At 33.0% G+C, this 27,783-nt stretch overlaps 1 protein-coding gene across 1 annotated transcript in view; it reads right to left on the minus strand.

Moving 5' to 3' along the window:
• Window positions 1–8,682: 8,682 nt before the first annotated feature.
• The window catches only part of LOC143223099 (calsyntenin-1-like), a 63,964-nt gene continuing 44,863 nt past the window's right edge, over window positions 8,683–27,783 (minus strand). The window contains exons 8-16 of the mRNA XM_076450548.1: window positions 21,192–21,370; window positions 20,482–20,608; window positions 19,669–19,823; window positions 19,119–19,270; window positions 18,480–18,829; window positions 16,640–16,785; window positions 13,679–13,862; window positions 12,397–12,569; window positions 8,683–11,873 (exon numbers count right to left, since the gene is read on the minus strand). Coding sequence (XP_076306663.1) covers window positions 11,715–11,873; window positions 12,397–12,569; window positions 13,679–13,862; window positions 16,640–16,785; window positions 18,480–18,829; window positions 19,119–19,270; window positions 19,669–19,823; window positions 20,482–20,608; window positions 21,192–21,370 — 1,625 coding nt within the window. The 3' untranslated portion in view covers window positions 8,683–11,714. The remainder of the gene's footprint in view (window positions 11,874–12,396; window positions 12,570–13,678; window positions 13,863–16,639; window positions 16,786–18,479; window positions 18,830–19,118; window positions 19,271–19,668; window positions 19,824–20,481; window positions 20,609–21,191; window positions 21,371–27,783) is intronic.

A 27,783-nucleotide genomic window follows, 5' to 3' on the forward strand; every position in this document is an offset into this window, starting at 1 on the left:
AGAGTAGTCCAAGAGTTGGCGGTGGGTAATGATGACTAACTGCTTTCCCTCTAGACTTACACATCTAAATTAAGGACAGCTAGAGCATGTAGCTTTGCGCGAAATTCAAAAACAAACACTTTCAATGAGGTTGAAGTAACAAAATGTAATTTAAATACAGCCAACGAGGAATTATATTTTTGATTGCCATTCGGCTAGTAATTATCAATAATTAAATATATTTCTTGATACTGATTTTCAGTTGATATATATATTTCTAGTTGAACAATTTAATCAATAACAAACGGTAATTTCAACGCTATTAGATGACTACAAATCAATGCAAAGAAAATACTAAAGACAGAGTTCTCATGCTTGTTGAAATTAACTTGTTGTTGTTAAATATTAATTATTAATAATGATTAATTAAATGTGATATGCATATCTAATACCATGTCAAGTAAATATCTATTTATACCATGTAGTTTAAAGCATTGCTATTATTTTTATTAGTTTTGACATTTGTTGGCATGCCATTGTGACATTAACCTTTCTTTGATAGATTGTTCAGGCAGAGTATTCATGATGAAACTTTGTAGAATGGACAGCAACTGCCTGTTGTGGAGACACAAGTGTAGTGGACGACGTTTCGAAAGTTTTCCACCTTTCGTCCTCAGGCGGAAGACTTTCGAAATGTCGTCTTCTACACTTGTGTCTCCACAACAGGCAGTTGCCGTTCATTCTACAAAGTTTCAACATTAATCTTCTTTGCAAATAGTTGTTGCATCTTAAAAAAACACTAAATATGAGAGAAATCTGGGTGAAAGTTTCGTAGTTTCATGAAGACTGAACGAAGACTATTTCTACTACTGCTTGAAAGGATGCAGTAAATCTTCTCGTACAATGAACAGTATATTGAAACGATGTCATTATCTTTGTAAGTTCTTCAAGAGTATTGTTGTCCTAATAATGATAGAAGCATTTTCAAAGAACCGTAACACAAGATTACGGTTTGTTGTAGTTTGAGTGCTTATCCTCAATTCAACAGTGCTGTTGGTTATCCTTTTAATTGGTTCTGCGTTAGAAAGACTATTTGCTTATTTCAAAATAGCATCAATGATACTATTGCTTTAGGTAGGTCCTCCAGTGGCACTACGGTATGTCTGTGGAGATATGTCAGTAGAAACTGGATTTCGATACTTGTGGTGAACAGAACACAAATACCTATTTGTACAGCTTTGTGTTTAAAAACAAACAAACTTTACAAATATTTCACTTTTTCCTATCCTAGGTGAACATTTTTCCAACCAATCAAAACCACTGTTTGCATCCAGAACACTAGCCATGAAATAAATTATGTTGCACTACAATATGACTTCTTTTAGAAATAAAATAAGTATCTGAAATTATTCGCAGTTTTGCCGACATATTGACGAGACCAAGACTAAGACCGAAACTTTAGAATTTGATCTCGAGGCTGTGTTTTGAAATTCCATTTCTGTTATATATATATATATATACGTACGTATGTGTACTAGCTGAAGTACCCAGCCTCTGGACGGAAGTTACGTACATTTGTGATTAACGAAAGGTTATCTTTCGACATGAAAAGTCGCTTCTCTTATATGTAATAGAAATAAACAGTTAAGCACTCATAAAAACTGCAAAGCACAACATTTGAAACCGCAACTTTGCATGTATCTCCACATGGACTCAACAAACTTTCATGACAAATTTAGTGAATATCCATCTACAGCGAGCGAAGTAGTGGTAGAAAATGCAAAAACTCCCATAGAAACCACAAAACTCAAAACTGAAAATTTGTGTGCACTCTTGCATGGCTCTAATGAGCGTTTATAGCAACTTGGATGAAGATCCATTCACACCCTACGAAGTAGTTACATGGACAGACAACAGACAGTACTATTATATTTATATAGTTTCTTTGTTTCTTACAAGCACAGTCATATTAGTTAGTCAGTTACGTATTCTGATTATCAAACGAAATTTGTGATTGGTTAAGTATAGTATTGTAGAAGAGTTGATAGAAATCAAGGGTGGATGATGTGATCAGATTTCTATTTTTATGACTTAAGAGGATAACTATCATACTTATAACTGGCTACATACAGACGGTGAGTGATAGTGGGTTCTAGCACCCAGTTCCTGTCCCCTTATGTAGCTTGTTTTCTAGTTTTAAATATGTCGCTTTGATTACGGATGAAAGATGGAATATTCCCAGTACTTTTGGATGCTATGCCTAAAGACATTTTCACTTTAAAATAATATTATTTATAATTTGTGTATAGATTACATAATTTTACACTGTCTTGTTACAGTTTTACCGGTACAATTATGTATTTGTCAGCGCATCTATCTATAATAAGAATGTTGTATTTTTGCATAATATATAAATATATATTAAATATCACGAACAGTGTTATTTTAAAATATGCACAGCTGATATTAAATACGCTTTTAAAAGACACAAAACAACGTTTACGTTGTGGTTGCGACAAAAAGAACAACGTAACAGAATAAATCAGTAGTGGTAGGCCATAAGATTACTTGAAAATTTATAGATATCACCTGGTAGTGAGAGTTTTATTTCTGTTGTTGCCAAACAAGCTGTCGCTCAGTTGATGGCAGCATCAGGATGATTTCCTGGTTCTGACATCAAGTGGTCTTTTCAGCACAGTCATGACAACACAATCTTCGTGATGTCATAAATCACTCATTCACGTGTTCCATGTATTGGATGATGCTCATCAGTTTCACCTGAATGCTACTAGTTGGGGCTTATAGGTCCAGTTTTTCAAGGTGCTTTATATGCTTAGTCATGAAAAACCATATAGCAGTTTGGCAAAGGATAAGGTTGAGCCGCAGCACACGTCGATCCACCCTATTGTAAGCATTTCTGTCAGGTGCATTTTATGCTATAGGCATTGCATCTAAATCATAAGATCTGACGTAATCAACGGCATAATTGATTGTGTTTGCATAGGGGATATTCATCTGAAACTCCAACAACAGTTAGGATCAGAACAATCTTGACTATCCTTTCCTCATACAGGCCATCGCTGAACTGCTCAAGACTATGAAATCTTTCATGTTTTTAGGGTGGTAAATGACACTATTAGAACTGTGATTTTTATTTTGTATTTACGCAAATGTTTGGAAAAAAATAGATAACTACCTCATTATTTTTAATGTGATCTTTCTTGATGAAAATGCTTAAAATAATAGATGGAAAACGTTTGTTCTTGAGCGAAACCAGGAAGTCAAGGTCGTCAATTTTGAGTTTATACTGCAAGCTTAGCAAAAGTGGCACTTTGGCCTTATCATCCAGAGAGTGCGATACTTCAGAAGACTCAAGAAATGGTGCTACTTATTATTGACAGGAAATAGTCGCATAAGCAAATGATGCATTTTGGTGAGTTGGATGAAGGTTGTTTTGTGCACTTGTCGGTTTCACAGGAACCATCTTGACATAAAGTTTTCATATCTGTTGTTGAAGCTTTCCTTATCAAAAACTGCAAATACACAAATGTGTTCTATAGATGAAAATCTTATTTTTAGTGCACCTGTCAACACTTGTCCTTGTGACTTCTGTGTGGTAACGCTCACTAGCAGTGGTTCTTCTGATAGCAATGCCAGTTATGCTTTCATCGGCATATCCTAATATACTTAGCTAAGTTGTCCTAGTATTGTGGCAGATAGGACACACATTTCAAAAGCTTCCACACACTTGCCAATTTAATTTTTCTTATAGTTCTCCTTGAAGTTAAGCTGTTTTTACTGGATTAGCTGTATTTTTGTTTCGAAGATATTTGCGAACCTTCTCTGATACCACACCTTGGTGATCCAAGTTATAATGACAGTTTAATATTCCTACTATTTCCTTATATTTATTTGTTTGTAGTTAAGCACAAAGCTACAAATTGGACTATCTGTGCTGTACCAACCGGGGTTTTGGTTTGTTTTGAATTACGCGCAAAGCTACACGAGAGCATTCTGCGCTAGCCGTCCCTAATTTAGCAGTGTAACACTAGAGGGAAATAAGCTAGTCATCACCATCCACCACCAACTCTTGGGCTACTCTTTAACCAACAAAGAGTGGGATTTACCATCACTTTATAACGCCCCCACGGTTGAAAGGACAAGCATGGTTGGTATGACAGGGATTCGAACACGCGACCCTCAGATTACGACCAACCAAGGGTATCGGAACCTCGTTTCTAGCGTTGTAAGTCCGCAGATATACAATTGTGCCACTTGGGGAGGGGGTCATCCCGTTTAAACTTAACTGATAATAAATTTCCCAAAACGTTGAAGGTATACTGAAAAAAAAATATAACGTTTATACAATGATCTGTGAGTATAATAAATGATAAAAATGATAATTACTAATAATTTTTTTAGAGCTATTGTTGTTCTAAATTATTATGATTGTTGGGCTATTATGCCTTGTCCACTGCGGGTAATCGTTGCAAATCTAAAGACTAACCGCTGTCCCACCGGGGAACACTGTTAATAATTCGGGACTTTTTTGAAATATTTTAATGTTTTAGCTATGTTTGGTATGTTTTATGTTGATCATGAATACTGATATGTGTAGAATGTTTGAATAATGTTATTAGCTTATTGAAATCTATACTGAATATATTTTAAATATTGAAAATTAATTTATTTTATAAACGTACCCTGTCTTAAACCCTAGCCTTTCGCTTTAGTGTTTTCTTTTTCAAATGTAGCAGTTGTTATTCACACTTTGTTAGATATCTTAATCTACTTCCATACAGATGAAACATTTTTCTACAGATGTCATTATAGCTTTGTTAAGTTTGCTAATACTTCTAGTAAGTGGAGAAAACCTCGTTTACGAACTATGGTTTTTCGTTTGCTACATTTACATGGCAGACATAAATGTGTTCAGAGGAAGAAGTTAATACATTATATTCTTCTCAACGGATCGGCAAAAATGATTTTATCATAATTCACAAGATGGCGGCAGCTTATATAAAAGAAGGGCACCATTGACTGCATAATGTACCAGGTTTATCAAAGAAGCTATTTAATTCTTGTTTAATGTACTTAAATATATTAAAGCTCAAAGGATTTGATCGAAGAGGAGCTCTGATCAGTCAGTGTTACGTAATGAATTATGGGTGTTACAAAGCTTTACATGGAGGTAGAAATGTCAAAAGGATAAAAACTATTTTATGTAATTTTTGAACTTTCTACTACAAGAAATACAGGCAGTTAGCAAAATCGTACCATCGACAAATACAATATAACAAGTGGAAGAAGAACTGGTTCTAAGGGCTAAATAACCTTGAAAGCCAACTAACTGCTTTTATAATTTTATTCTTAAAATTACCATGGTACTAGTTGCACAAATACTTTCAAATACGGCATGACCAGGTGGGGTAAGGCGTTCGATTCATAATCTGAGGGGCGCAGGTTCGAATGCCGGTCGCACCAAACATGCTCGCCCCTTTTAGCCATGGGGACGTTATAATGGTACGGTCAATCCCACTATTCGTTGGTAAAAGAGTAACCAAAGAGTTGGCGGTGGGTGATGATGACTAGCTGCCTTCCCTCTGGTCTTACACTGCTAAATTAGGGACGGATAGCCCGCGAGTAGCTTTGTGCAACATTAAACAAAAATAATCTTTCAAATTCAAAATAAAATCTTTCATAAGTATACATTAAATGTAAACGTTTACAAAACGCTTCCTGTGATAACGTGGTTTAAATATTTATTCCTACAACGCTTTCCAGATTGTATTTTAAATACATCCACAAAAGAAATAAAATTTGTTAAATTATACTTACAAAACAATCTATTTGCTTTCCCAATTTAGGGAAAATACGCGAACTTTAAAACATGAATGAACTTTGTTTTGGATATTCACGTAAAGCCACACAGACACATATAGTCATCTCAGCTGTTCTTTAATTTTACCTGATACTTTGTTTGTTGGCTGTAATCGAATAGTAGCGTTTGACAGTTATGCTTATAATGTATCTACAACCCTATGGGGCGAAGACTGATTTTGTGGCAAGTAGACAGAATGCGAAATCCAACGCACCAACTGTCCGACTATGCCAACCCATATGTTGCAAGACGTTTTCCTAATGCCCAAGCGCGTAAGGCGTGCGACTCGTAATCCGAGGGTCACGGGTTCGCGCCCGCGTCGCGCTAAAACATGCTCGCCCTCCCAGCCGTGGGGGCGTATAATGTGACGGTCAATCCCACTATTCGTTGGTAAAAGAGTAGCCCAAGAGTTGGCGGTGGGTGGTGATGACTAGCTGCCTTCCCTCTAGTTTTACACTGCTAAATTAGGGACGGCTAGCACAGATAGCCCTCGAGTAGCTTTGTGCGAAATTCAAAACAAACAAACAATCCTGATACCATCATGGAAATTTTTACTGATTCATAAGGTGTTGTTGCTAGAATTTCTAATATACATATATATTTTAAAGTGGTTCGAAAATATAACTTTATCGTTTCTCCAACATACTTCATCATTTCTTAGGACCCAATATCAAATACACTAGACTGTCTAAAAGAAAATTTAAATAAACAAACTGTTAATTTTGTTTCTTACAATGAGATACATTGTTCAAAATAACGAAAAAATAATCAGTTTTCGTATTCTAAGCATTATAGAACAGAATTACTATTAAATGATTATATCAACATTATCCCCGAGCTAATTTTTAACGCATAGTAAATAGCATGCGATTTGATAAGTAAATAATCTCAGATATGACACTGATATTTAACTAAGCTGTAATAATACTTTGATCTGTCTCTTTAGTTGAAGTACTTTTCACCACAATAACAATTAGGTTTAACACGGACTACTCTACAAGATGTTTAAACGGAAAGTGTCTCGTGGGAGACTAAGGAAAGAAATTTTAGTTCCCAGTAGTCACAAGATAAAAACAGTAGTGACACTAGAGTTTATTCCAACAGTGCCTACATGAATTAAAATCCAGTGGGCATACAGGTTACGAATTATTAGTCAAGTCACTGCCATGCTTTTAGAAACAGTTATAAACTACACGATTATTGTAGATTGTTTCAATATCATTTTTGAAGAGTCTGTGTTAATTAGTGCGACACTCATTATTACGGAGTAAGAATTTGTTTTGTCAACATCAAAGTACAAACACATCCTGTACGTTATTCATCCTTTTATAGGAATCAACGAAATCCTCGCATGACGCAAACAGTTCTAATCCTATTAAAACACTAACACCACCTAAATAATTGGAACAATACAATTAACATCAGTCTCCGTTTTCTCCACACCTTTAACCTACTTGTATTGAAGATGATTTAAAATGATTCATTAGACTTTCTTACACCAATCACATCAATATTTCATGCTCCAACACAACTTACAATAAGTGTTTCTCTTTGCACTGAAGATGAACAGTGTTCTTGCTAGCTTACAATTGTCAAGCATTTGTCATAATGTCCTTGGCATGGTACAGTTGAAGTCACAATCTGTTATACCTGAACATTTTGTTCAGCCAGGTTTTTTTGTTTTATTTAGTTACCAGTTAATTGTTACCTGTAGAATAAATTATTCCCATTATTTGACTCTCTGATAAGCTCTGGTGACAAATAGCTTTTAGTAGTTGTCTTTAAAATGGTATTTAATAAAACCTGCCTTGGTAGAGAAGCGTTCACTATAATGTCTTTACAAGTTTTACAAATTCATATTCTTGCTTGTTGGTTTACAGACTAATCATAACATGAACATGATTCTGTTTTTATACGTTACCACCTGATATCACAAAAATGATTAACTTGCATGATTTGTTTTTGTAAATGTAACAACCAAGATATAAAGAACAGTCCCATGAATTGGACCACCTCTGGCTTTAATGACAGCAGCAATAAGATGAAGCACTGATTTAAAAACATGGTAATATACATCCTGTGAATATTTGTAGCAGTCCTTGAAGAGTTAGGTACACAGATAGTTCAGGAAGAATTAAAAACTGTATTCTGCTTTTAATCTGACATTTTAACACATCTCAAAGATATTTAGTTGGGTTAATAACATCACTTACCTTCTTATTACACCTCCAATACCCTGAATTACTTGCGTGAAGCCTTCAGGGTTCAATACTTGAGGCTTTAAACACATCTGAAACCTTTCATGTGATAAAACTAAATAAAACATGAATTGCTGAACCCCGTGATATTGTAGCATTTGCCAGGAGTCAACATTCTAAGCACCAACGTGGGTAGAATTTCTGTTTATTTACAAAAAAATGTTACTTACACAAAAGTGGACAGTTACCATAACCAATATTTTGTTTTTCCCAGCAAACTGTCTACATGAAAATTCTTATGTTCTATCTGCAATTCATCGTGTTAGAGATTTTGGTAACAGTTGCACAGTTTACTCTTGATGGTGTGTTTGCAATTCATCTTAATGTCAATGTGCAACTTGCCACAGTTCTCAGAATTAATCAATTTCTTCAGCAATTTCTATTATGATGAGTGTGTACATATTAGTTAGTTCACGACCTAATTCAAAACAAAAGTATTGAGAAAGGTTTTATTATTACTTGTTAAAGAGCTAAAATTAACATAAACTTGTACACTAAGAAACTCCTCCTGTAAATTCAAGTAATTTACTAGCTTCAGTACAGTAGAAATAAAGTAGGACAAAATTTGAGAGGATGAATTCGTAGCAATTTATTTTAGTTGTGAAAATTAACTTATACAGATTACATTTATGTAATTCTTAAATTTGTTTATTAGAGTAAATAATCTATCTTAATTTTAACTAAAGTCCTTTATAATTCAAATATTGCTTCTTATTTAAAATATGAAAAGCATTAACTAAACCAAAAAGAAAAGAGAAACAAATACATCCATTAGATTTTAGATTAAAATGTTACCCCATGATACATTCATATATGATGCTCTCTAATTTATTTTATAATTCAATATTTAAATATTATTAGTATGTAATTGATCTGGGGTGATTTTCTGTGTTAAATCTACTCATTTTACCAATGTTGTTTATATTTGACTATTTATTATATGATTTTGGAGAGAGTTATTTAGTTTTCTATTTTGCCCAAAGGTATCTTAATGTTGTCTCATATACAAAAATCAAGTATGAAATTACAAATAAGGTACTAAGTACATAAACTTAGTAAAAAGCAAATACTCCTGTGTTAAAAGACTAAAACAATCAGTCACTAACCACTTTATGTATTCTTTCATAAAATACAGAAAATCACATGATCTGGCTAAAAAAAGTTTAATTTGCTGTTGTAATACTCTAAGAAGAAGTAAAAAAGATTATATCCAACAATAAATGCACTGGTTCAGGATCTTATGATACTTTTTGTGAGAGACTTTAATTTAATGGAGCAAAGAGTGATATAACAAAAACTGAATGAACAATGCAATCTTGTTACAAAAAAAATAATGATGGATTGGTTTTATTTGGTTATTGTCAAGCGTAAACTATCTGTAGCCTTCCCACCAAAAATACTGTTTAGTCATAAAGTCTGCAGATTTACTAGTTAATCAGTGGGGAATGAATTATGGACTACTCTAGTTAACTACATGTCCATATTTTCATCTAATTAGTGTATAGCTGAACTTCATTTTTCTCCTGTAGGTAAAGAAACCATAGTAAAAAATTATGTTTTAGGTATGGAAATCATGGTAACACATCATGGTGTTTTAGATAGTGAAGTCACAAGAATTATCTGATCTTCATTTGGAGAAACAATAAAATATATTTGTGATTTACAATATTTTTAGACAGATAAGTCATGATCACAGGTACTACAGTGTTTTAAGTAGACAGTCATGGCTACTAGTAGGAAATAATCAAAACCAGTCTCTTACAGTGTTCAATAACAGACAAGTTATAGAAAAAAAATTCAAAAAATATTCTAGACAGAAATAATGTTAACAAGTTCTTCCAGTTTCTACCAAATATGGATGTGTATATATTCCAAGTTTAACATGATTTTTTATTATCTTCTAAATTTTGATATGCTTATTACAATAACAATACAGTAGTAAAAATAATAAAACCATTAGCTAGCTTAAGATTAAAAGCTTGATACTTATGTAGAAATACTCAACACAAGCTGCCCATCACCCTTAAACCCACAATAAAAACAACAATACAAATGGAATGTTTTACCACAGAGAGACTTGTTCAGCTACACATATTAAACATTTTAAAGAAGACATAACTAAATACTCATTTCATCAATCTTTTGTCTCCACTAAACCCTTACAAACCCATGTTCCTGAGAAACTTGTCTATCAACTGACAGAACCCCATAAGATCTAGGATGACTCTATAAAAGTATGGTATTAACTACAGCAATGATCCTATCATTACTACATTTTAGAGGAAGCCAGAATAATAAGAAATTAAGATATTAAAGTCTTACTCTGAAACATGCTATTGTAAGTTTTTCTTTAAATTAGTTTAGAAGTTATTGTCTTAATTTATTTAAAAAAAAATCAAGTTTTACTTTTTCAGTTATTTTTACCTTGTGTTTCTTTCTCCTACTATTCATTAACAGCACTAATCACATTTCTTTTGTACTAACTTAATATTTATTACAGATTAGATTTATCAGAGAAGATATTATTATCTAGCTTTAGTCACTTGCTTTAAACATATTTTTCAATTACAAAGATACCTCAGTGCTATTGTTTTTTTACATCATAGTTTATGATAAGAAGGATTACTTAGCAACCCAGTCCAGCTTTGCTGAATACATCAAGCCAACAGCAATTTCTTCCTGAATCTTTTCATGGTTATGACACTGCTTGTTCCAATACTGTTGTCAGAAGAAATGCTAATGTTGTCAAACCACAACAATAATTTCATTTAAAACTTTACTCCAAAGTCGTGTTCACCACCTTTTCCTTCTCACTCACATATAAACACATTTATGCATACCCAAAGATAAGTATATGTTGTGACATACAAACAGGGGAAAAGAAGTCACACACAAGTAGTAGATAAATCTCATATGCAGTGACTAAAACTACACAATTACAACTGAATAAGATTACAGGAAGACTTCTAGCAAAACTGTTAGTAAAATACCAATAATACATAGATTTGGATATGTTATTCAGTTCACCTTGTAGGGAAAGTAAGATTGAACTCCAGAACTCTTTGATCTACATTGACAAGGTACTTATCTTTGCTACAACACACTGAAACTGCAAGCTTCTCTACACGTGCATATCACAATCTACTAATTATTCATCTTTACAAAGTACAGGCCTACAGCAGAACTACAATCATGGGTTAAAGATGCTGTTAATTATAATTATAATGTGCCATAAAAAAAGGTGTGAAAATTTATAAATATATTTTGTCACAACATAAAAAAAAAAACACCATCAAAATATATGAAACTTATTATGGCACTATTTCAAAACAATTTACTATAAATTCAGCTTATACAAAATATAAATTTAAGTAGTATTAGGGAGACAATAATGTAGCTATGAAGTAATGCAAGCAACAAAATTGGCCAAATTAAAGTACAAAACATTTTCCTCCATCACAACAAGGTTCTGTATTTATATATGTACAATATGATACAGTTTTTTTTCTTGTATCATTTGTACACAGCTTATATAAACAATATCTCAACATGAGGAGTTAGGGACTTTGTGAGAAAGGGAAACAGAAAATACAGAATTAGAATGACATATTGGAGTCGTCCCACTCTAGCTCTCGTTCTTTTACTTTCTCAGTTTCTTCCTCGGAACTCTCTCCCTCATGATAGCTACTTCCATCATCTGAATCACTGTCATCATTTTTGTGTGATGTTCGTGTCCCTTTTTGTTCTTCAACTTGCTGAGATATCAACAAATAGTAACAGCTCAGTAATAAGTTCAAATTTCTTCTTAAGAAAAACAGAATAATGTCTGTGAAATGTGCACTCCTTTTGAAATGTAATTTTTCTTAATGTAGGTCATCAAAATTTGAGTTGTATGCACTTTCATTTTCTTATAAACAGCAACATAAATAACATACTGATATGTAAGGGATTTCTGAAGATTTTTCTCAGTGTCCTTACCATGGGTTATGATAATGTCATTACAGCTATTGCTACAACATCTAAATTACATGTTTATTATATAATACAGTTTTATCTATGCAAGAGTATAAACCACATGTCATTAAAAAAAAATTTATGATCAATTAACATGAAAATACAAAATCAGTTTTTGATTGGAGTGATTACAATATACAAAATCACCACTAATATTTATTAGATTATAGTTTATACCAGCAATTACAGACTTCAAAAATGACATTAAAGTCAGTGTATTGAGATATATGAAATTGGCAATGACCTAAAGGTCATGGTACTTACTTCCATGGGGTTGACTGTAATTGTCAAGGAAGAGTCATCCCAGGCCATCTCTTGTTCATCATCCCTGGAACTGTGAGACCTGTGGTGAGCTGCACGGATGCGAATAACTCCCAAGACAATCATGAATGCAAGGAAGCCAACACAGACAACTATGATGATAGTCATGGCATGGCCTGTTTAAAAAAATTATTTGTATTTTTTTTAGTTGTTAATGACTATCTTACACTTATCTTCAAAATGAAAGTAAAGAGATCCAAGTGTTATATAAATTTGTGTTTGTTTCTTAGAATTTTTGTGCAAAGCTACATAAGGATTAGTTATACATAGCCATCCTAAGTTTTGAACCATTAGGTTAGAGCTAAGACAGCTGGTCAATAGAACTCAAATCTTTAGGTACTCTTGCCAGACCAAAAATTAAGATATTACGAGTCTTAAAGCACACATATGGCTCCAATGTCTGGAAGGCATTTTTGTGGCAAGAGGACAAATAAAGCAACACTCCAATTCATATACACACATACTAACTACTAAGCCGTGCCCAGCCTATGTTTTCTAACACGTTTATTAGTACAACCTCAATATTGCTTCAAGAATTTTATAAACACTTATATCTTTTATTATTTCAAAATCTAAATGGCCAAAGTCTGTACATTTCTTTATAAGTGTGAATTACTGTGCTTCGACCTTAATAATTTTGGAAATAATATTAAACTGAACATAACACTTTAAAATCTTATATGTAAAACACAGCCCAAAGTTTTCTTTATGACTTAGAACATAAAACCACAAGATAAGTAGGCAAAGCAAGTAAATACTTGCACATTTCCAAGCACAGAATGTTGCTAAAACCTCCATTACAAAGATGTAACACTATATTTAACACATGTTCAATCCTGACATTAATTTTTCCATATCGTCATCTGTTTAAAACAACTTTGCAAATGAAAATTTAAGATTCTGGGATAAGTATTAGTATTATGGAAACCATCAAGTTATATAACTGAGTGTGTGTGTGTGTGTGTGTGTGTGTGTGCATATATATATATATAAAATGTATCATCACACTTGACAATTAATACTGCTTAATATTTTGTATCTACACAATTACATACTTTAAGACAGGATTCTCTCAGACTTAATGTAACTCCTTTAGTCTAGTATTATAAAAAACATATGGCAGGAACTTCTTTTAACAGACAGTACAGAACAAATTAAAGGTATAGAACTTCAAACTGAAAAGATGTGATATAAACTTGCATAAAAGTACAGACATTTAACTTACTTGCAGAAGTCTTGGCTACAGTTTCTGCACTGTCTAGGAGTTTAGCATTAATGTAGCCTGACTGAACTTGAGGCTGTTGAATATCTACCTTGTGTTTATTGATATGGGAATGGGCAAAAGCTACAGGATCAATATGGTTTTGTACCTCATGACTAGGTTCTGCACGTGGATGAATTACTGTTAGCTGAAGGAGTAAAAAACAAAAACATCTTATATTATTTGATTAGAAGATGGGCATTTCGACTTTCTTCACAAACATAAACACTCATCTAATTAATTTCAGATACTGATACACTTAAACTGGTATGAGCTATCACAAAAGCACATATTTCTTATACTGATATCCAAAAATCAAATCCATGTGATAATGAATTGCCAAATTTTTCAGCATATAAAGTTTTCATGTATGACAATTACATTTTATGCTCAAGAGATATGTCCTTTATCAAATCTCTACTAACAACCATAATAACAGTACTATACATACTTGCTTTAGCTATTCACTAAATTCAAATTTAAAATATCTCAATATTTTTTGTGGAAAGTTTGTTTAAAGGTATTCTACTAAACTATGGTAAGAGAACACAATTTGTAGCAGTTAAAAGAACTGCTACATTTCACCCTTCCATAATTAGAAAAGGAATACGTCTTTATTCAGGTAATATTTTCAAAAATTTTAAGCTGATATTCTGCACATAAATAAAAGTGGACATTTGTAAATAGAATTTGAATGATTGTATATTAGCTCTATTCTTCTAGTAGACAAAATGTACATATGAAAATGACTGTTCAATATGGCATATACTTCCTTAAACTTGTTTCTGTGCAATTATTGCAATGGAGTGCAGATCAAACTCAATACAAGCAATAAGACAGAGACTTATACAAATTAGTAAAAGCTAAGAGTTCACATTCTTTGAATGTATAATGAGAATGATCTATCACTAAAATAATCTAGAATTGTGGAATTCTGTTAACAGATAGCATAAAAGTCAATCACTGTCATTATTGTATTTTTAGAGAAATATATACTGTTTACTTTCCATTTTCATGCCTGCTCTTGTCTTTTTCTTTCCTCCATGATTTCAGTTTATTCTCTGCTTAATTTATCCTATAATCTGCTGTGTATCATGAATACCTGATACATATTTTTGGAAATGAGTCTACCTGATTATCACAGTAGCAACAAATATTTTGAATTTATCAGTAACATACTAAGGTATTGCAATATTTCTTTAATCAGTGTTTCCTACTATATATTTACATTGCAAACAAATATAGCACACTGATATAATTATTTTTGCTGAAGTAACAGAACTTGAAATAAATCCCAATCTGAAATAAAAAAGTGTGCAAATAGAAAAGTGTTTTTTAAACAAACATAACATAAACTATCTTACAATAATGAAGCAATAATAAAGCTAAGTGTATGTACTAAGTTATTTGAATTAGCATAAAAATTTCTCAAATAAAATTAGAAAATAGGAATGAAATCATCAAAAAATAAGGAAACAAGGTAGGAATGGGGAGATAACACTACAACACTTGGTGGTTTTCAACGTAGATCAATCTCAAATTGGTTGTTGTCTATTCTGTTCATCCATACTTCTTGTGTTTTTTGTAGCTTGGTAATTGTTCAAACTAAATGAATGGTGTATATAGCTACATTTCTTTGTTGTAAACTTTGTTTACAATGGTGTATATAGCTACATTTCTTTATTGTAAACTTTGTTTCAGAAACCAAGTTCAGACACATGCATGTAAGCAAATTATGTGACCCTAACAAAATCCATAACATCACAAATGGGGTATTTGATGTTAGAAGCGAGATAGGAAGCTCCACTAGTCTTACTTTGCTTACAGGAGACAATATAACTATCTGACTGATACTTATCAAATTTTTTAATATGTTGAGTATTTAGAAAGGATCATCTATTGATAAAACTCAATTCAAGTCTATAATTGTGTTAAAGTTTAAAGCAAAACACTAAGTAGGAATGGGCTGAACTACAGCCACAACTACATTGAGGTAGGACTATGTTAAAAACTACCAAATGTTCTTTCCTTACTTCTTAGTGCTACCATTCCTTATAACTTTTCTTAGAGCTATATCTTGACTTTTCTTAGCTCTTGCTGATATCTTTACTATAATTCTTCTTCCAACTGACTAGGATGACAGTCTTTTCTTTGGCTGGGTTAATGCCTAGGCTAGTTTTGCATAGTCAGCTTTACTGTTTCTAACCTTACCTCTATTCTTGCTGGGATAAAGACTGTTCAAGGTTATCAATATAAAATTTTCCACTTTTCTGTCAATTTTTTTTTCCTTGAAAGGTATATTTTGAAAACAATGCAAAGGTAAATTATACAACTTATCATTCTTGTTTTCATTCCAGAGTGCTAGAGCAAAGCCATGTCAGACTTTGGCAATGGTAGCATTTGTTTTTACATAGGATATTTACATCTTAGGCACTTACTGCTATGATAGAGTTGTTTTATCTGATACAAAACCTTTCACTCAGATGCATAGAACTGAAAACTTCAATTTCAAAGGTTAGATAATAATAAGAACCCACATCTAAAGAATCAACATAGTTCTAGTTGTTTTATCTAATTGATACAGCTGCAGATTGATTATATAGTGTGTTCACCCAAGCACTCTTACACCCACATATGATATGAGGAAAATTTGTTACTTTGCAACTCACAGAACATGTTTGTAATCATAGAATATGACTATAAGTGTGTTGTTAGCTCATTAGTAGTGTTGCAAAATGGTTATTGTTTGTTATTACCAAGTATTAGTTAGGTAATCAGATTGACAAATTTGTGGTTTTATGAAATTGTTGTTTTTACCCTACTGACTTTCTCAAAAGCTTTGGTGGCTTGTTGCTCTGCAGTTTACTACTCAACAGTATGTGTAAAATATATCTGCTAACTAGAAATAACTAGCAAAGAACTTACCATTTGTATGTACTCATTGCTTACAAATCTGTTGTTGAGTTCAGAACAAACAAGTTTAAAAGCACGGTTAAGATAGTAGGCTGGCTTGCGATTATAGTATATAATTTGTCGTAGAATTAGCTCATAATTGTGAATTTTGTCTGCCCCTGAAAAACAAATTTCAACATTATTAATTCCCAATTACTTCACTCAGAAAACAGCACTTCTTAAAAATAAAAAAGAATAACCAAAATAATAAAAAATTAATAAACAATTACATTTGAGGTAAATTTAGAGTAATCAATTAAATAAGAAAATTAATTAAAAATAAGAAGAAATCTGTAAAAAGATATTGAAAAATAAAATTTAAAGACAATAAAAAGACCCACTGGTACATTAAGGCCATTCCATCCACTAAATAAACTAAAGAATAAAAATAGACACCACAAAACCAGTCTTCATTGCTCAAATATTTAAGTTATCCCTTGAACTCCCTCAAATTTACTGCTTCCACCACATATGAAGACAACCCATTCCAAAGGTCAACTGCCACATGAGAAAAATACAACTATTTTGCTGAAGATGACTCTTAACTTACCAAAATTTAAATGTGTGTGTTCTAGACCTAAAATTCTTACCAGAAAGGAAGAAAAAATATAATGCATCAACACTATTAATTTTTGTAATTTTAAACACTTCAAACAGATCCCCATCAACTCTTCTTTTCCATGAGAAAACAATTTCAGATATATGAACCTCTGAAATATCTTTCTCTGAACCCTTTCCTACGATTCAATGTCCTTCCCAGTATAAGGAACTCTAGACTGAGCACTGTACTCCAAATTGGTCTACTCAGTAAATCATAACCCATTTAGACTTGTATTTAATAATCTATATATAAAACCTAAATCCTATTTGCCTTGCCACTAACAATAGTACACTGTTTGGATGGCTCAAGAGACTGATCAACAAAAATACTAAGATCCTTTTTTTCTATAACACTGATTATTCCCTTCAAATTCATACTTATAATTTAAATTACAATGATGAACATTCATTATTTTGCAATTATATTTAAAATTGATCTTCCATTTATTTCCCAAACTCCAAAACTCAACAACTGATATAAATCCTTTTGTAAAATGGCAAAACCATTTTCACAGCCAGTGATACCCAAGATCTTAATTTCATCAAACTTGAGCAATTTGTTGACAACTCCTTCACTGATGTAAATCCAAAAACAGCAAAGGTCTGAACACTGAGATTTCAGAACTCCACTTTTCACATAAATCGAGTTTGCCTAATCTCTGCTTTATTCTATCAAACCACTTTATTTAATAATTATCTCGTATATCTATAAAGATAGTTGTTTCAACAAGCCCTCCATATGGTGGCACACTGTCACGCTTTTTGAAAATCCAGATACACCAAATCTACACTTGTCCAAATAAGCAGCAACCTCTTCAAAGAATATTAAAATGCAAGATTCTCTCCTATTGAACTAATGAAACCATGTTGACTACCCATAAAAGTTTAAATTTGGTTAAATGAGTTTGCAAAGCACCTTTTATCAAGAACCAAGACCAACAGGTCTATAATTATCCATGCGAAGCAACATCACACACTGTTGGATCCCCCACCTTTTTCATCAATCAATCATGAAGTCATTTCAGCTTTAATTAATACTATGTAGTGAACAAAATTATCCTAAAAAGGTAAAAGTATTTAAAACAAACTTATGATTTGTTTTCTTGCCACCTTGTGGTATATTTCATGTTCTAATTCAATCTGAATAATTATAATAACATTTTTAGAATAATCTTATCCATCATTAATAATCTTTGTTGTTATTCTTACTCACCAAAGATGACTAATCCTTCACTTTTTTCTTTATGATGAATGCCAAGATGCACCATTAGATTTTCTGGCAAATGGAAATACTCATGGTCAGGGTTTAAAGGAGGAAAAACCTGCACAGAACACTTGTCCAGTTTATAGTCTGCCCTCACTATTACATCTGGAAACTCCTCCTCATGATGCTGGCTGACAGAGAGAGAGATTGTATTGAAAAGTTCAATACCCAACTTAAAGGCTTCATATTCTCGAGCTAAGTTGGAAGTGCCATTAATGGTGATCACTGGCAGATCTGGCTTGAGGACCATCACATAACTCCTAACTTCTGGAACTTTTTGGGGTTTCCCACTAGAGCACCTGAGTTTAAATTTATCCACATTTTAGAGAAAATTCTAAAACCTTTTGCAGTCTTTAATTAAACTGAGTTAACCTAAATAAAATTATACCTTTTAAAATATATAATATTCTGATTATATAATTTACTTGGATTTAAGGTAAAAGATTATAATCTTGAAATCATCAGTATTAAGCTTATACTTCTAGAATATTTTTAAAAAATAGCATATTTTAATGTAAACGAATGCAACTTCACTTCTCCTTTTAAACTTTGTATAAACAATTTCTTAAGACAAAAATTTCTACTCACATCACAACAGTGTCAATGTACAGGTTGCGACGGCCAGGTGTAGGAAATTCTCTAGTGTTTAAGTACATCACATTTGACACCAGTTTCTCTAAGTTTTCTTTACTGTTCCCTTCAATAGTCACTTGTGTCTTTTTAGAGTTCGTCATTAGTTCCTTAAGTCAGAATGGACAAAAAAATCAATATATTATTACATCAAAAATAAAACAATAAAGCAAAAGTAAATTGAAACAAAAATATAGATCAGGATTTAGAATAACAAATTTAAAGTTAGTGTAGCAGTGAGAAAGAAATAAAATATACTAGTTTTTTTTATGAAAGCAATAACAAATGTGTTAGTTAGGAAAAAACGTTATGAAAATTACACATACATATTAAATTTTCCAATTTCATTTATTTCATGCACAACATAAACTCTTACTTCAAAAAATCAGATTATTATGTCAGTTAATTAAGTTATTATTATCGTATTATTCCACAGACGTTTTTTTAATGATTATAAATTAGTTTACTCAAAAAAAAAGTTATTTTTGTATATCTTCAAAAGCCCCACCATTCCAGGTTCTAACAAGTCAACTGGTGGTTCCTCAAGGCTTTCCTTGCACTGATGTAGACAAGACAATACTTCTGGGTTTTCAGTCTGCCCTCGCAAAAGAAATAACCCAGCAAGGTAACCACGGAAATGGAATGCAGTTTTATTTTCATGTCCTAAAATGTAAAGCCAGATTAATTTATCCTATTGTTTCTTCAGTAATTTTTACAAGTAGATGTTGACTATTTTTTACAGTGTCAATCAGAATATGATGTGTTGGTTATTTTAATAGCATAAAAATACAATTTAGTATAAAACAATGTTTTTTTAACACTCCTTTTGACACAGAAACTAATACTTATAAAAACAAGTAAAATAATACAAAAGGCCCCCCCCCAAAAAAAAACTACTTATACCATCAAGTTAAAAACAGCTCTGTAAAAGAATCTTTATAAAATGTGTGTGACACTTATTAATTTCACATATATCGATCTTACTTTTGCTTTGTCCACAATTAATGTATGGGCTACCTGTGTATCAGTATTAAAAGCATACATTATAACAAATAGCTTTCAAAGTGAACTAACTGCTTAATTTTAGATTCATCAGCTGACTTGCTCCTTGACCAGTCACTATACAGTTTAATTTTTATTTTAATTTATCTGAAGACCAATAAAGCAGTGATGTTTTAAATATTGTATTGGTTTTATGTACTTTCTTATTTAGTGAAATGATGATTTTCTTTAGAAACTTTTATATTAAATTTTTTAACAAAATATAAATTCCTCACTCAATTTAACATAACATATGTTTCAACTAAGCAAGTTCTCTCACCTTGCCAGCAAGCACCAACAGCAAAAACAGATTTAACATCTTTCATGGGATGTAAAGGCCAATCATCAATGATTTCTGGATTGTTAGCAGATGCAGTAAATACCTCTCCATCCACAAACAGAATGACCTGAAAAACATTACAGTAATGTTTTTGTACTGCATTAAAATAATTAAATAATATTCAAACACTAAATCAGGAGCTTTTCCAAAGAACTTTTCAGAGTTACAGAAACCGTGGGTTAAAATATGTACCACAGTGTAACATCCCATGGAAGGGCATTGAGCATTATTTTACATATGTTTTGTCTATCTGTTCTTGGGAAAGCAAGAGTCGATTTTTGTGCATGATGAAAATCATAATGAGATCACACACACTTTGTTATATTAGGTATTCATGATTTTAAAACCTACACGATATTATACATAAAATATAATGTATGCTTTGAGAGAAATATTTGTAATTCTACAACTACCAAGCAATTACATGTATAAATGTTACTGCATAAATCTGTTTTCAACTGCATACGATGTTTTGAAGCAATATAAAATTGTCTGAGCTGCATATCAAAACAGGCCTTGTACTAAGGTGTTGAAAACTTTCAAACATCACTTGGAGAGTCTGGCTGTTTAAGAGAATACCTTCGCATTATGTTAGCTTATGATTGGGATACTCATTTCAGATGTTAAAAAAGAAAAAGAAAAAAACGCACCTCAGGAAACTTTACACTAACACCATAATGATGCCATTGGTTGTCACAAACTTCAGGTATCTTCCATCTCCATTCTGCAGGTCTGAAGACACTTGGTCTCTCCTGGTAAAATTCTCGTCGTAACAGGAGAATCAGTTTGCAGTTCCGCACAAAGACGGAATAGTGATGGCGGTTGTGAACTGGGCACGAAATGAAAGTAAGTCTGGTGAGACTTGTATAATCTGAAAACTCCACAACTTCGAATTTCTTATGCTTTAAAACATGGAAAGAGAATTTTTTTATCTGCTTTGCTCTCACAATATTCTCATACCTTAAGATGGCTTTAGTTTAACAAATTTCAATTACTTCTTACACTAATTATTTTTTATTAGTATATCATTCATCATTTCTAGCAGTCTCAAGTCTTCCGCTAGACTTCAGTTACTTTAAAATGTCATTGTGTTTGTTTACTTTATAATTAAGTCACACTAACCCACCTGCTGTACTCACTGAAGGGTATCGAACCTCAAATTTTAACACTGCAAGTCCATAAACTCAACAGTATCCTACCAGGGGAGCAACGTCGTTATGTAAAGAGTGATAAAAGTTTCACACAAATTGACTCTGCTTTTATTTATTACCTTACAAATGTTTACAGATTCTACGCGTAGGTTTCTTTCTCATTACAATTTTAACATCACTTATATTAAAACAATTTTGCGCAGGTGTTTTAACACGCAATCTTACACTCGCTACGATTTTCAAAGTTTCAGATATTGAGTTTTTGTATCTGGGTGTTTTAAAACGACCAATTTTGCAAAATAGTTACACCACTTTAAACGTTCCATACTAACTTTCGTTATCTCTCCCATTAATAATATTACTTCACATCCATCACTAATAGGCCTCAGCAGCAGTCTTTAAGTGTTTTATCTGCGTAATACGCCCAACTCCTCACTGCACGAGCCATTTCAGGTTGGTGGTCTTATCGATGCAGTTAATATGGCCGCCTTCATTTAATGAAAATTATTACCACTACAGAAAAAATACAAAAAACTTGTACCAGTCAAGAAACTAGGTCTTTGATCATTCAACCAACGAAACTACCTATTTACTCCATCACGATTAAAAGAAACATATAAAAAATAAATAATCCATTTTTTAAAACATACTAACTAAAACGCTATAGCTACAGACATTATGTCCATTGTCCATCATAATACGTACCTTTTATTGTTCGATATTTTAAAAGTGCAGCTTTTCTCACTACTTCCCAGAACTTTGACCTTTGTAGCCTGACTCAATGCTGAAGGAGGTCACGTGCAAATGTCGCTTTTGTTAAGACACGCCATTATAGACAATCGATTGTATTAAGAAAGCTTGGCTACCGCTGTAAGGACAGCATTTTATATCGAGTTGTTTGCGTTCTAGCACACAGACGCAGTTTCTTTTGAACTTACACGCAACGTTGGTCGATGACAAGTTAATGTAATTAATTGTCCTTCTTAAATCACAATTTACAAAAAAAGTTGGAAATATACAACAGTATGTGTTAATTAATTGTGGAACATTAGTGTGTCTGCGGACTTATACTGCTAGAAGTTGGTTTCGATACCCTTAGTGGGCAAAGCACAGACAGCCATTTGTGTAGCTTTGTATCAAACAACATACACACAATTAACTACTTAGAAATATGAGGATTACGAAAGCTAATACTAATTTTCAGCGCTTTTTAACAAATTTCAGCTTATAAATACAAACCTGTAAGAGTTAGTAAATAATTCAGGCCTGACACATCAGTCACACGGTTAATTTTATTATACGGTATTACTGGCGGCTGCCAGGTTGGATGAGATATCTTCACGAGTTACATATTATTTTCGATAGTGGGGCATTACGAGATTAACCAGAGAACAACATCATTCACTCAGATAAGAGATTTCATTGGTAAATACTTTGATAAAGATGAACTGAAATGGCTTAAAACATAATAACACGATATCATGAAGTTATGCTTCCTGTGACTCCTATACTTTGCTTTTCTTCATAAGTCTCCGTTACACTTTTCAAACTTTCAATTGTACTTTGTCAGAAACACATGGTCAGCTGCGGTATAGTCAAGACATAATTATAATTACCTGGCTACTACAGAAATGTGGAGGCACCAAAACGAAATTATCAGTATAATGTTAACTAGCACAAAAACTTGTTTGAATTTCGCGCAAAGCTACACGAGGGCTATCTGCGCAAGCCTGCTATAATTTAGCAGTGTAAGACTAGAGGGAAGACAGCTAGTCATCACAACCCACCGCCAACTATTGGGCTACTCTTACCAACGAATAGTGGGATTGACTATAACGTTATAACACCCCCAAGGCTGAAAGGGTGAGAATGTTTGGTGTGAAGGGGATTCGAACCCGCGACTCTCGGATTACAAGTCGAGTGCCTTAACCACCTGGCCATGCCGGGCCTCCCAAGAAAGAGGCGTGGAAGTTGCTGTTCTTACTATATTACTTACTATTATTTGAACGAGCGCAGATAGCCCTCGTGTAGTTTTGCTCGAAATCTCAAACAAATAAATTATTTGTACAGTAGTTTTTAAACTGTTATTTTTAAATTGGTATTTTGAGATATAATTTGATGTAAAAATGAAGTTACATTATTAATCTATGGCCTCAACACGATGCAGTTAATAGTACTTAGATGACAATAACACAATGATGTTAATATGGTTTTGATGGTAAGATGTTACAGTGTTTCTGATGCCAATATGACACTACAAATATTGTTTAAGAGACAAAAAAACAAACAAACTGATTTGAGATCAACAAATGCCCATAATGTCTTCTGAGCGACAACACAGCGACAAGTGTGAGTGCATAAAGCGTTAAAATTCGGGGTTAAATCGTTACACTGGGTAGAGCACTGGTATTAGTAGTGTAGCTTTGCACTTAAAACAAAGAACAAACAGGTCTGTTTAGACTTTTCTTATAAAGCTTAACAAAGATTACATGCGCATAGTTGGAAGACAAGTAATCAACAGCATCTGCTACAAATTCTGCCTCCATCTTGTTGTTCAGTAGTAAGTCTTCGGATTTACAATGATAAGAATCAGGGGGGTCAATTTCCTTCGGTGGTCACAGCAATAGCCCGATGTGGCTTGACTATGAGAAAACATACACAATGCTAAAACCTAAAACCCGGGTTTCGATACCCGTAATAGGAACAATACAGACTGCCTATTGTGAAGCTTTGCAATTAAAAACAACAGTGACAAACAAACAAAAAGAAAAATAATAGAACTTGGTGTTACACCCACAGTCACAAAGTGTGGAACACGTTTTGGTGATAATGAGACCGTACACAGCTGTGGAACGCTAATCTTATAGGTCATGTCATGCTCATTAACACAATTCGCAAGCTTAATAATACGATTAAAGCAATTAATATCACTATACTACAAAAAACAGTATGTATAATTCAGAATCAGTAGTTCAACTAAGTACCTAAAATTAAAAAACTAAAACGTCTAATCACTGTCGTCAAACAAATAGGTAATTTAAGCTATAATAATACTGGTTATATACTACTAAATATCACTCTTTGCTACTTCACTTGACCTTGACCCCTTTAGTTTAGAGGTCGGCCTCTCGGATATTTTGTATTAGTCAAAATTGTTTTACACTTGGATAGTTGGCTTGAGTATGTTTAGCAATCAGGATTCGAGCCCGTGACCCGTATATTGTCAGTAGAGCGCCCTAGCTACCAGACCATGTCAAGCATGACACTATTTATCGCTGGCTTTGTAATTCAGTTGGCGCTCTAAATAACAATGATAAAGAGAATACATTTTTTTTACGTCATAAAGTCACCCTCTTGAAATAAAACGCCAATGAAAGTGATGATTATTTTCCTCGGCTGTAAAACCGTTAGGGTCAATAATAGGTCAAGTCTTCTCGTGTCTTTATTGAGGCTTGCGTTCCTTAAACAGAATTAAATGCTTAATTTGTTGAAGCGGGGTAAAAGAAACGTCTAAATATTATCAACCTTCAAACCAATTAACTGCAAACCCACTAAACACCTATTCTCCATTTACCTTTCTTTACATTTCGCTGTTTATGACGTTGAATGTGGAAATTACAAATACATATGACAACAGAATTGGATAATTCATCAAGAAAATATCATTTCATTTGTGAACCTGACGATGACCGAAGAAGGTCGAAACATTGTTCGCTCTTCTATGTAAGATATTTTATCAACCCAAACGAGCCGTTTTTGCATATAAATCATTTCATTTAAATTTCTTGACCACGATACTGAGTCTGTACAAAATTTAAAGAAGTTGGCCCAGCATGGCCAGGTGGTTAAAGTGCTCGACTTGTAATTTGAGGGTAGCATGTTCAAACCCCTGTCACATTATTATGCCCCTACGGCTAAGAGGGCAAGCATGTTTGGATGACTTCCCTCTCGTCTCACCCTGCTAAATTAGGGATGGCTAGTGCAGATATCCCTGGTGTAGCGTTGCATGCAATTCAGAAATAAACAAACTTAGAGAAGTTAAAAAACAGTATTAAATTTATGTTAAAGATCACGTTAAAAATTAATTAATTAATACCTTGCAAATATGCAGTAAAAACTTTTTTTTATATCTCCTAGTAATGCTTTGCATTTACTTTATTTCCCAAAAATAAAATTGGAGGATTTCTTAAAATAGGAAACAGGAGAGTCAGGTATTTACGAATTTTGAGAAGAAAATGCCTAATAATATTTAGTACTGATATTGATACATTGGTTTCTTAGGTAATACAATGCTATTCATGTGTAACAATTGGATGTTTTAGTCTGTGATGACAGGCTGCTCAATACCAGCAAGTGTAATAACACTGTAGTCCAAAATATCATTTCATATACTTCCCTAAAAACGTACAGCTTACACAAAACAATGTGTATAGTACATGCAACACAATATCTATATACAACTAGCAGTTAAATGTGGATTTTCAAATAGGCAGCATTCTCTTTCATTATCCGTTTTCACATCAGAAGACCAGTGCTTGTATCCTCAAGAGGTGGAATGCCAGTTAGTATGACTTTTAAAATGGAGATCCAATTTATGTGAAATTTCTAGCGTGAGATCATAAGTAAGTAACATCAATACTGTCTGCTGTTGTTTCAGTTGTTGCAAATATTCAAATCAAAAGTTTCCTCGTGTGTTATGCTTTCAAGCTTCTAAAACTAACATACATGCTTAAGATATTGTTATAGCGATGTTCATATTTTCAACCTTCAGGTATTTGTAAGCCACACGACAATTTCCAAAGTTCACCCATTGTGACTTATTAAAGGTAAAATTCAAAGTCTAAATCTTTCAAGTGAAATAGTAGAGTTAAAGTTACTGATGTACCAACAGATTCTAATGTAAATTGCACATCAGTACTGAGAAATAAGGTACAGTTTTCTGATTGGTTTGAACAATGTGTATTTTTTAGTGACTTTCAGTGTACCATTTTTTTTTAAGTTGCAATGACTGTGATATATCCCTGAAAGGATCATGCCTTTTTGTAATATTTTTTAATAAACGAAAAGTTTATGGACAATTACAAAGAAATTTCATCATACATATGTCCACAAACACTAAATTTCAAATGTTTGCTATGGTGTACAATAATATTCCTTTGGATTGAAATCTTTCACATGTCTATTTGTGTGAAGGTCAGATTTAAAAGAACATCTGATATATCACTAGCCAGGTAGGTCATCAACTGAAATATTGTGCCTTTCCACCAAACCTCTATGTCTAGAAAAACATTCAGTTATTTTTCCATTTTCAATGAGATGTCTAACAAAAATCCAAGGTTGTTGTTCTTTGTTTCAGTGAGGCGATGCATCTCAGCAGATGAAGCAGTAAAAAGGTTCAATTATTTTTCCATTTTCAATGAGATGTCTAATAAAAAACCAAAGTTGTTCTTTGTTTCAATGAGGCATTGCATCTCAGCAGATGAAGTAGTATTTTCCCTTCAGTTATCACTTACAACAGATTCAGAACGATCTCAGCATTGGAGTGAATCATTTCATTTTCATATGAAGGTTTAGGGGTTACCAATGTAACCATGAGATTTAGCTTTATCTCTATGTAGATGTTTAGCCAGACCTGAAATTGTGTCAATGTTATTTGCAATATCAAAACACTGATTTAAAGGTGTGTGTGTGGTCTTATGTCTCTGCTAGAAAAATGAAATAATCCAAATATTAGTTAAAACATTGGCTTGACAAACAGTAACTTAATTTTTTTAAAATGAACTACTTATAAACCTATCCAGCCCAGTATGGCCCGGTGGGTTAAGACGTGCAACTCGTAATCTGAGAGTCGCAGGTTCGCAGCCCCGTCACACCAGACATGCTCACCTTTTCAGCCATAGGGGTGTTATAATGTGATGGTCAATCTCACTATTTGTTGGTAAAAGAGTACCCCAAGAGTTGGTGGTGGGTGGTGATGACTAGCTGCCTTCCCTGTAGTCTTACACTGCTAAATTAGGAACAGTTAGTGCAGATAGCCCTCGAGTAGCTTTGCACGAAATTTGAAAACAAAACAAACAATAAACCTATCCAT

The sequence above is a fragment of the Tachypleus tridentatus genome, chromosome 8 (genome assembly GCF_004210375.1).
Source record: "Tachypleus tridentatus isolate NWPU-2018 chromosome 8, ASM421037v1, whole genome shotgun sequence".
Lineage (NCBI taxonomy): Eukaryota > Metazoa > Arthropoda > Merostomata > Xiphosura > Limulidae > Tachypleus > Tachypleus tridentatus.